The sequence below is a fragment of the Ananas comosus genome, linkage group 16, assembly GCF_001540865.1.
Source record: "Ananas comosus cultivar F153 linkage group 16, ASM154086v1, whole genome shotgun sequence".
In the NCBI taxonomy this organism is placed as follows: Eukaryota; Viridiplantae; Streptophyta; class Magnoliopsida; order Poales; family Bromeliaceae; genus Ananas; species Ananas comosus.
This window is the reverse complement of record NC_033636.1, coordinates 4983712-4995366: the sequence shown is the minus strand read 5'-3', so window position 1 is coordinate 4995366 and position 11655 is coordinate 4983712. Positions and strand designations below refer to the sequence as shown.

Below are 11655 nucleotides of genomic sequence, written 5' to 3'. Positions count from 1 at the left end.
AGTTACAAATTCATGTAGATCACCTTGTAATCAAGGCATTCTTTTTGGGTGATTTCGTTGCTACAAAGCAAGAAGCAGATTACCTCTTAGGTCAATAATCTCTCCAACTGCCATTGAAACTGTGCCCAATTTGGCTACGGTTCAATCGGTTCAATCCGCAGCAAATACGCCTCATTTTGTAGTTACAACTATACTAGTTGGATAATAATGCAGCAATTCAAACAATAGATTCGGACAAGCATGCGTGCAACACCAACTGCATGTAATCAGGCAGCCGCAACCTGCTCAGATGCAAGCTAATTTTGGAACGAGAAGGAAACAATACAAAACGGAAATTAGATTTAAAGTAGAAGCCTTCAACTGAAACAAGGAGGCAATTACACATTCATTAGGGCCGAATTTCAGTAAAGAAAAAAGGAAAGCATAACATACATTTAATACCTACCTGAAAAAGATCAGCTAACTAGAGGTCTACAACTTACATTGATATAGGTAAAGAAGCTGCGACGAGAAAATCAGATTCCCAAACTAGTAAGCTAGAGCGCGATTTTGCGACTCGTGCACACAGTATTATACATCCGTTTTGCTCTCCTTGTTGGGTTCTGATGCTGGAATGGGTGGCATGCTACCATGAAGAACCCCTAGAGAGGGCAATTTAAGTTAGCATTATATCGGAAAATAGATATACAAAATATACTAGTCAAAAGATTTTGGGTAATTTATATATAGATTCATTACTTTTCAAATAACTTCAAAAAGTTTCTTGCTTTTCATCTCTTTTCTCTTACAGTAGTACCTACTGAGCATCTTTTTGAGAAATTTAACAATATACTATCAGCGCTTTCACTTTTAATACCCTTTTTCACAGATCTAAGGACCTTATAAACATCAAATACATGCCCTCTTTACTATATTTTATCCGCCCTCCCCTAATAACCTACCCTTATATACTTGAAATACATATCAAAATGAAGATCAAACTATACTAAAAGAATAGAAGATAAGACTCCCAGCAGAATATTCCTAAACATTGCTGAAAGATGCCCGGTAAGGACCATTTTGAAAGAAAAATTTAGAATTCAAAGACGTAAAAAAAAAATAGTAACTTTTTGAAATTGTCTTTAAAATCAAGGAACCACGTGGAAGTATCCCAAAGATTATTAGTGTTGACGACATTTACTCCCAGGTGAAAGTAGGGTTTAGGACAAAAGGAGATGGCACAGTCACATATAGCATAGAGATGCTAATGCCCCAAGTTCCATTAGTGATGAGCTAAAGAAATAATAACAAGTGACTGAAAATTTTGAGCTAAATTTGGTTGCGGATATAATTCACACTAGATTAATTGGAGGAACTGAGTAGAACTGCATTCGATAATAGTTTTCTTCTCTCTTTTTCCTTTCATCTTTTTCTTCTTTTTCTTTTTCTTTTTTTTTTTTTTTGAGAGAGAGAGAGAGTTCGTATATTTGACTCCACCTAATGCAGAAAGAGGATAGAGTTGAAGTTCACTGTTCACGGTATCCACAATTCTGTTTAAGTTAATGGTTCCACCTCCCACTTCAGCTGACAGAATTGTGAAAATAAAATATAGCAACTAACAACTAATGAAGCCCTAAGCTGTAGTAGAATCTCAATGGATGGGATAATTCAAATTGATGGGATAAGAAAAGGTTCACGGATCTATTTCGACATGGTCCAAATTCTCAAGTATACAGATCTCGGTACACTCTACATACATAAAATATAGAAGAAAATAGATGAAAATAAGCATCACTTATACCTGGAGTTGGTGGGACCTGAATACAAGCAGGTTCCAAATGTCCATGGGTGGATGGTAGTAAGCTATTTGCTTGCACTTCAACTTCTCCACCAGGAACTTTAGCTTCACCTGCAGATGGCCGGGCTTCAGACCCTAGGGCATAGGTGGTTGACCACGAACTTCCACTTGATCCAGCCAATGCCATTATCACATCTGCCTACACTTCGAAAATGACAAGAAGTTCACAATCACAGTAGACACTAATCACAATAAACCAGATAGTTTACCCACATCTTAAACAAAGTTACATTGCACAAGGGAAAACAATTTAGCCTAATTAAAATTATTAGCTTCTAAAGAGCGTGGAGTGTCAGATGAAGACAACAAATTTGTTCCTTCACATTCACAAAATCATACACCTGTCAATCAGGATCAAATGATGGAACAGATCAGTGCTCCAAGGCTTAGTTTCGTAATGAGCGGCTAAAAGCATCTATTTTATACTTTGGAAGGCACAAAAATTCAAAAACACTTTCAATCTTCCCTCCTCCAGTGCTATAAAACTCCAGTGGCAACCCTTCTCCAATGGTAGTTGTCAATGCAATTGTATATCTTCAGAGGAAGGATTATTGAAGCACTTTTGGATTTTTTTTTTTTTTTTTTGGGACCTTTCAAAGCAAAAATATGTGCTTTTAGCCACCAAATTACCAAACTAGGCCTAAGTCCAGTTGATAACATTACAGAATAGAATTTGTTGTAGTGGAAGTTCAACAAGAAACTTCTGAGGATTTCACATTTCAACCAATCAAAACTAGCAGACTCTATCAACTCCATTGCAGAGCCACCCATTTCAATTTCCACTTTACTCAATCTAAATAGTTCCCTTCCTATGTAAAACCATCCCATCACAGCAACAGGATGTAGCCAGCGACTCATAGGCAGTGGCTTGGTTAAGGGAACCCACCGGAGCCGTTGCAATGATGCGAAATTGTGTAAATGAGTAACTCAATTTAACATTTTTCAATAAGCAAAATAAAGAAGGGACATGTTAGTCAGCAATTTTTTTCTGCATGATCTCATTTAGTAATTAATTATTTCCATATGAAAGCCGAAGAAAACACAATGTGGATTTATATACCTGCATAAAGAAGAGAAGTACTAACTGTTCATATTATTTAGTATAATACCCATGAGAAATTTAACATATGTCATTTGACATCCTGAAAAGAATATTCAAATAGCATCCTAAGGTCATTAATACAAGATCTAAAGTATTTGATGTATATGAAGACTCGATCAATCCAGAAAATAATGAAATTATTGACTTTGCAGTTCTGATTTAAATTCACAAGGTAATCCTTCTAGGCTAGCTATCTTACATATTGAGACAGGGGATTCTCAAAATTGCAGTTTGCATGCCATATAATGGACTCTTTCCAAGAGGAGAGGGAGTTGGGGGCTGAAAACTTTTTGAAACTATTCATGCAATTAGATTGAGTAGGGGATCTGACTAGTATTTTTCTAACTGGATGGAAACTAAATTACTCTCCTGAAGGAAAAATAATGTTACTTAAATCTGTTCTAATGACATTGCCAGCTACTACATGAAGTTCTTTATGTTTTCAAAGAACCTTCATCACAAAATTGCTAAACTAATGAGACACTGATGGTGAGATGGGATAATGAGACACTGATGGTGAGATGGGAGGAATGGAGGTAAACATCTGTAATCCAAATCTGGTGCTCTATTTGCAAACTATTATTTCAGGTTGTTTAGGCATAAGAGAGGCTTCAGCAGTTAAGAAAGCATTGATTATAAAGGTCGGGTGGAGTCTAAATTTACAAGAAAATCAAAAATCCAATCCGAACTAATGACAGGAATGGAGCTATAACATGCAGTGAGAAAAAGAAATTCAGTAGGGTTACTCAGGCTCTTGATTACATCACAATATTAATGAGATGATCTTAAAGGAGAACAAAGGCAGAAAATGGATAAGAACCAATGGTACTATCAATAACATTAAAAGATTCATGTAGAGAGAGTATCATTTGCAGTTCGAAGACAATATAATTAGGGCATCAAACTGAAATTGGCACGATAGTTGAAATTTTTTTTGCAAAAACTCCAACCGCTCGATATGGCTTGTCAAACCACGGATTCAATCCATTTGAAAAACAAAAACCAAGAAATCTTATTTACCTGAATGAATTATGGACTAAAGGGAAAAATCTTGATACAGTTGAGGAGTTATCTGAACAGACATAGGGAAGTTGAAAGAAATCTTCGCAAATACTTCTCAATGCTCGTCTAGCAACATAATTTCTTAGTCTAACAACTTGATGAATCCATATATCAGTAAAGATCAAAAGAGAGATCATCTACAAGCAAACATTCCAAATTGACAAACTCTGTCAATTAGAATATGTTATATAATATTTAACTCTGTAACCTTAGAATATGTAATAAGAGTATTTCACCACAACATAGGCCATCCCAGGACCACATACAAACTAGAAGAATATAACAAGATAGCTGATTAGGTGATAGTAACTGAAGTTCGACAAATAAAATGAAGATAGAACATCATAAGAAATATTATGCTTAGAAGGAGATAGACTTGTCCAAAAGTTATCAAATTCCACAAAATGGATGACAAGATTACCCATACTCATATTCTTCATGTTATATCAAGCCACAAAACCTTCAAACAAAGAACATTAAGCAAACCTTATTTGGATGGACATTATCAAAGACATGTGCTTGACCAGCATAGAATATGGTCATTTGCCGACCACCAGATGTTTTCAGGTGATGACTGCATAAAACAGATAAGAGTTATACATATAATCAGTAGTTGATACCAAAGTTTGGACGAGTCGATCTCTTTCCAATGTCATGCCACAATAGTTATTTGATAAAAATTGTACAAAGACACACCTCAACTAGAGGCAATTTAAGATAGACCATAATTATTTTTCCTTTTCTTTTAATCAAAATCCTCTCAACTTCGCTAGTTTTGCTTCAAGTTCTTTCAACCATTTGAATTGGGGAACACATATAATGATTTTTTTAGTTGTTAGCTATTTACAGGTAACAAAACCCCTAGTTCAGTCAATCAAGAAAGGGGAGAACTGTTAACTTTTAAAGAATTGCCAGTTTAACTGAAGGAAATAACACAATTTAAAATGAGAATATTTCTGAGGCTCAATTTCAAAATGGTCCTAAACTTCATGGGGTCTCCCCATATTTTCACCTTATTTATTGTTTTTACCTGGGTGAATTAGATGACTCAGGTTGGAGGGTCTTAGCAATCTTCAGCGTAGTGCTAGAAGGTAACAACGTAGTAATGCTCCTGTCACCAGCCTGGCTTCCTGGATCTGTAATCTTCAAGACTCCAGAACCTTTAATTCCCGTTCTAGAACCTTCATCTGCCGCAGGTTGAGAAACAATCGTGGCACCCATGCTATTAGCATCCCTATACGTAAACGGGGATGAAACTTTATCTCCACAAGCCCTGTTTTGCCCAAATCGGGAAGGATAATGGATTAATTTCCCAGAACTCATGGGCACAGACCGGTCACATCTAAAATTAGGAGATAGTATAAGAGAAGATGGCCTTTGTGGAGGCTGCATGGAAAAGGTGATTTCATCAACACATGATCTTCTCGACTGCTCCCCAACGAACTCCTTTCCAAATGCCTATTTTTCAATTTGAATGGGTATTTATTTAACAAAAATAAAATTAATTTACGGTAATACGCATCATATATTTACATGAAAGGAAGGTAGAAGGAAAAACCTTGTGAATTCGTGAACTTTCAAGAGAATCTGAACCCAGCGGAAGCATCCTATCTTTAATTAGACTCGTGTAAGCTGAGTCCGAGTTGTTCCTCTTCCTTCCTGAAAAGGTCTTACAAACCTCAACCCCTGGTAAAGCAGTCTTCCTACCATGAAAGTGAAAAACCTCAGAATTGTTCCCCCCATGCCTCTCTACCAAATCTAAAAAGACAAAGTAAATGAACTTCTTACGCCCCACGAAATTTGGTTTACAGGCAATCATCACAAAATTGAACTCCATAAAGATATATCATTATAATAACATTCATAACAATGCAACAGTCATATATTCGAAAATAGATAGAAGTCTGAAGAATATGACATGAAATAGCATACATAACCACGAAACACCTCATTCAAACTATAAAAAGACTTGGAGATGGGAAAACGTAAGATAGAAGTACTTAGACAAAATGAATTGGATTGCCATCTAAAAAACATGCTTAAAAAAAAAGGTAAGTTGTCTTAAAGAAAGTAAAGGGATGCACATAGAATCAGGAGATCTTAGCTTGAGACCTAAAGAAATAGAAATGTAATACACTTCAGAAGCCTTCTTTCTCGGAAGCTCCTCTGATATTTGTACCATTAAGCAATAAAAGGCTGATAACACCATTATATTGAGTCATAATGACAAAAAAAAGGGTCTCAAATGTTTATTGAAGAGCTCTATAGTTACACCAGACAGACCATCCTATTAGTACCATTACCAAAGCTGTCTTCATTTTCTATGAAGAATGAAAAAGGTGGCTGAGAACAAAACAGAAACTATGACAATGGTTAAACAAAGCTAAAAGTCCTAAGAGTCACGAATCTACATTTGTAAGAGAAGATAGTGGAGGTGGTAGAGGTGGTGGATGCTTAGTAGGAGTTAGTAGAATAGTAATGCAACAATGTGTGTGGAAGTGGTTGACAAAAACAACTAAGAAGCATTAAAAAGGAGAGAGAGAGAGAGAGAGAGAGAGAGAGAATCAGACATGCGAAATTAGATAATAAAGAAAAATGCTTCTCCATATTACAGATTAAGAGAAAGAATATGCATGCAATCGCGAACATAACAGGTGTTATTGATTCCAAACTAATACTGCAAAAGTTAAGAAGCCAAAGCAGTGAGAGAAGAAACCAAAAAAATAAATATCTATCAACTTAGACATATGCCTCTCAATGAAACAAAAGAGAGTGGACAGAGGACGGGAAAATTTCTCTGAAATGATCAATATAGGAAAACAGAAATAGACTAGATGCACAAGGTACAACAAAGGGAAAAGGAGCGCATTGACAAAAACACAAGTTGCAAGGTTCGTAGTTGAAGGATAAAAGAAGAACATCTACTGAATATATATATATAAAAGAAGTACGTCTACAAAAAAAACTTCAAAGTATCAAAGGAAAATGTCAATATAAAACTTTAAGAAAAATTCAATATCAGGTACTGCACTTTCTGTTCATACTCGATGTTTCTAGATCAAGGTTTAAGTGTTGAGGCACGGGATCATGAGTTCATATGACATACACTGGTAGGAATAGCATGGCACAGCACCATACTATTCGGAAGTGTGCATGGCCTGTGTGCCGATGGTCCAACATCTTGCTTCGACACACTTTGCCATGAGAATTTTCTAAGATTTTTGGTAAAGTTATGTCCTAATTGTTCTTAAATACATTTCTTTCAATTATGCACTTCAGATGGAATTTCTTCTTTATTTAAAGGAAATTGCATACACAATCTTACGACCTTTCATTAGAGTAAGGATTATAAATAGGGTGAAACCATATTTCATGAAAAATAACTTTCAATACATCACATTTTTTTAATGTAAATCAGCATATGCATGTATAATCCTTACAATGATTGAAAACCAAAACATCTATGTAATGTTTATCACCAATTTTATCAAATCTTCAGAACATTATTTGGAATTGCTGCAATCATGGGTTTCATATAGGAAAAATCAAATTTCCCCCATACTGGCCCCTCCACCTGATCAAATTTGGATCATTTAAACGCATGAGTAGTATAATGAAGGAGTTTGGAAAACAATTTTTAACTTGGTTGATAAATCGGAAAAGACAAAATAAAGAGGATTTTGAGATTTGTCATCAGCATAGAGTTTGTACCAAGGCAGTGCCTTGTCTAGACGGTACTGGTAGGCATGCCATGCCAACAAGAACTTAAATCCTTGTTTCAGAGATTCCATTCATAGAACAGAGTGTGAAAACTAGTAAGAACAGAAAATAGAGCAGAGAGAGACAACAGCAATGCAAAGGCATATGATGTGTCTTTTATCTACTTGAAGCCACAAAGGTTTCATCTTGTAAGATCTTTCACTTCTCTTCTAACCATAAAATATCACACTGTAATGACAAAAAGAGATTGGAATTTCCTCTCAAACTAATCCCATAAGAAAACTTCTCACGTGCCCCAAGCCATAAAGCAGTTTCAGAGAATAGATATCGACAACTTCACATGCATTTCACAATGCTAAAGTAGGTCAAACATAAGAGAGACCAAGAAAGAGATTAGTAGGTAAACCCTGTGAATATAAACAACTAGGAGATTCACAGAGTGCTACAAGCAAAATGTTGGAAGAATAATCCAAACTTAATTATAAAATATAGTTAGAGATAAGTCTAAATCTTAATTATTTGGTTGTTATTAGGATTTGAAGCTACATTTAGTTTAGGATTCATACTTTGGTAAGGCCAATATATATGTGTTAATATTGATGCTGGGAATGCACCCATGGCCAATAATTAACAGCCGAGGCTTAATGAAGCCGGGATCAAATAGCACACGAGATGTATTAGGGCCCTATGATAAATAAAGTATTAGTTTAGTTATCTTCTTCCTCCTTCAATGTATCTTTTCCATATTATTTTGTTCGATTTTAGATCCTGAGCCATACAATCAGTATCAGCGAATATCGGTTCCAAGTTTAAATAGCGGCCGCTATGCCCAATACAGCGGAATTACTATGTTACCATTACGCCATAACATTTAAAGTGGTATTTAACGGAGTGGGTTTGTAGCGGCTGCTTTAGCGGCATTGAGCCCGCTAAAGCGAGTGCTATGAAGCAGAGTCGAAGCAGGCACTATGGGCCAAATTGAAATTTGTAAACGAGTTAAAATATCTGATTGGATTGCATTTTGAAGGTAAATAAATGATCAAAAAACTGTAAATAGACTATAGATTTTATAGTTTTTTTGTCCTTTTTGATTTGCTATATCATAATATTTTGAAGTTAATCTTCAAAATAATGACATTAACTATGTATAGACTTAAAATACTAGAAAAAGGTAGTGATAAGTTATTTTTTACTTCAAAACCATATGCATTTTATATAAGAAATACAGATATCTTAATTAGTTTTTTATGAAACCCGCTATGGGCTTGTAGCGCAAGCTATCAGCTTTCCGCCGTGAGACACTCCAAATGCTATGCACCCGCTATCCGCTATATAACCTTGATCGGTTCCAACAATTAGTATCAGAGTAAATTACGCTTCCAATAATTGGAGGTATCAGAGCAAATTACGCTTCCAACATTTGGAGGTATCAGAGCAAATCGCGCTTCCAACAGCAAAGAATACAAGACACTCATTACCAGTTCGCCAAGGCCTTGTAGAACAGCTTCTCTAATCAGAGAAGCAAAACAACCAGGCATTTGGCAAATAAAAAGTCTAGAGATTCCGGCTGTTTTGCAACGCTGCAATTAGCTTTTATGCGAGCCCGAAGGCATAAGAAGCTCCTCGTTGCAGCGGGAAGCTGTTGAAGAAATTTTAAAAGCATTTCTAGTCGATCAGCATTTCTGGAGCTTCACACAAAAGTCTTTACCAACACAATTGACTGAGACAGAACAACCAATATACTATAATTAATAAAAGAAAAACAATAAAACAAGTGAAAACACAGATCAAGAGCTAGCTGTAAACAGCAACAATAATAACAAGGATATGGTAGGGCATTAAATTTGAACTTCATTTGACCACCTGATGACGCCTATTAAAGAAACCTAACCGAAGTAGCTTTCTAGTTACCATTTTAAAAATCTTACGGACCAAGTCATAATGAAATCAAACCTACCGCACAAAAAGAAAGGTTCAACCACCCGACTTAGAAAGAACTTCTTACCTGAACCCAGGTACAAGATTAGATTGCTCAACATGCAATATTACAAAAAAAAAAAAAATTTAAAAAAAAAGAAAACTAAAACAATCATTCGTCCCCAATGCAAGTAAGAGGAACAAAAGCAGAACCTAACAGGGAACAGCTCAACTGAAAAAACAAAAAAAAAACAAAAACAAAACAAAACACAAAAAAAATCAATCAAAACGTTACTTCATCCAGCGGCATCCAATTATTACAAGAAAAAAAAGCGAGGAAGAAAAAGAAATTAAAATTAAGGGGAAAGGAAACCAAACCCGAACCCATTACGGAGCTCCCGGAAGCAAACCCTAACCCGCCGGAAGAAGCCGCCGGCGAGACCTCAGCCTCCGGCGCCGCCGCCGCCGACGCCCCGGCGCTCTTCGTCCACGAAGAGGGCGGGGGGAGCATCGCATCCTCACCGCTCATCCCCAAGAAGTCGTGAAAGATGGGGTTCTTGTTCCTCTTCGCGTTGCTCTCATCATCGTCCCCTCCTGCGCCCATCATCGCCACCGCCATTATCGTCCTCCCTCGCTCCATCCCATCTTCTTCGCTTCATCATGATCACCCATGCTCTTCGTCATTGGGAACAGAGAGAGAGAGAGAGAGAGAGAGAGAGAGAGAGAGGACCCTCTCTCTCTCGTTCGTCCTCCTCGTTTTAGGAGGAGGGGAATGGAGAGCTCGGATTCCGAGAAAGGTAAAGGCGATTGATGGAGACGATTGATGGAGAATGGGGAACGAAGAGAGGGAGAGAGAGAGAGAGAGAGAGCGAGAGAGATAGAGAGAGAAAATGACTGTGTGTGCGTTGTTTTCGTTTATAATTAGTCGGAGTCGCGAGTGCGGAGAATAAAAAGCCACAAGGGGGGCGTCGGGTTTCTATGCCCTTTACAAACTTTTGTTATTATTCATGCGCGCAGGAACAATTGCGTCATGAACCTGGTGCACCGTGCACCGTGTACTGTAATTTTTTTTTCCCGTAGATATTCGACTTCACCCACTAGTTGATATTTGTGGCCGCTAAAAATTCTACCGCTATAATTTAAAACGATTAAAGAAAATTAAAAATATAATTTTTTATTTTTTATATTATAAAATTACAGTTGTAACTAAATTACCACACTAGGCTTTTTAGTCACTATATTTTTAAATTAGACTTTGAACTGGTGTGTTTCCAAAAACATGAAGACTTTTATGCTTTCACTTTATTTTTCGCGATGGATCCTAATCAATTATCGACTCCGGAAGGCATCGCATGTACTAGTTAAAATAATAGAACCAAATTGTGTAATTTTTTGGCACATTGATCTTTGTAACTGAAAGACAAAAAATAATAATAATTTTGACGACTAATATAAGATGTTTATTAATTTATTTAATGATCAAGAAATCTTAAAATGTGATAAAAAAAAATTTAAATTCTTTCACATTCTAAATCAAATCATTATATATTTTCAATCTTAAATTCAAGAATTTATGATTACTTTACAACTTCAAATACCGTAATCGTATAATCCACTTTGACCATAATAGTAGTTGATTAAGATGTCCTCATACTGATAAATGATGATAATATACAAGCACTCCACCTCAGCTCTTAGATAGTGATTATTTTAAAGTACTCAAAATATAATATAGTAACTGTGATTAATAATAAAAATCCTATGTATGAAAAGACACAATTCTAAAATTTTTATTATTTGAACCTCAAATAGTTTTACAAATTATCAATATAAAAAGAATTTTCATACAATAGAAAGGTGATGAAAATTAGTATTAATCTACTCAGTTTACTTTCTATATATGTATGTTAGTACCAAAACATCCTCTTTGAATAGCATTAGTTTGAAAATATAGGTGCTCCAAATTTATAATTTTTAAAATTAAAATTATTTGAATGGTAAATTATATCCAATAAAA

At 35.8% G+C, this 11655-nt stretch overlaps 1 protein-coding gene across 2 annotated transcripts; it reads right to left on the bottom strand.

Moving 5' to 3' along the window:
- LOC109722205 (protein TIFY 8) lies at positions 316-10363 on the bottom strand. 2 transcript variants are annotated; one of them, XM_020250149.1, is made up of 6 exons: positions 10017-10363; positions 5560-5759; positions 5032-5459; positions 4488-4575; positions 1781-1976; positions 316-641 (listed from the first exon to the last, which is right to left on the bottom strand). In XM_020250149.1, the coding sequence occupies exons 1-6, from the start codon at positions 10276-10278 to the stop codon at positions 571-573; spliced, it is 1245 nt and encodes a 414-aa protein (XP_020105738.1). In that variant the 5' UTR covers positions 10279-10363; the 3' UTR covers positions 316-570. The 2 variants fall into 2 exon arrangements, with proteins under 2 accessions (XP_020105738.1, XP_020105739.1); XM_020250150.1 differs by having other exon boundaries at positions 10023-10363.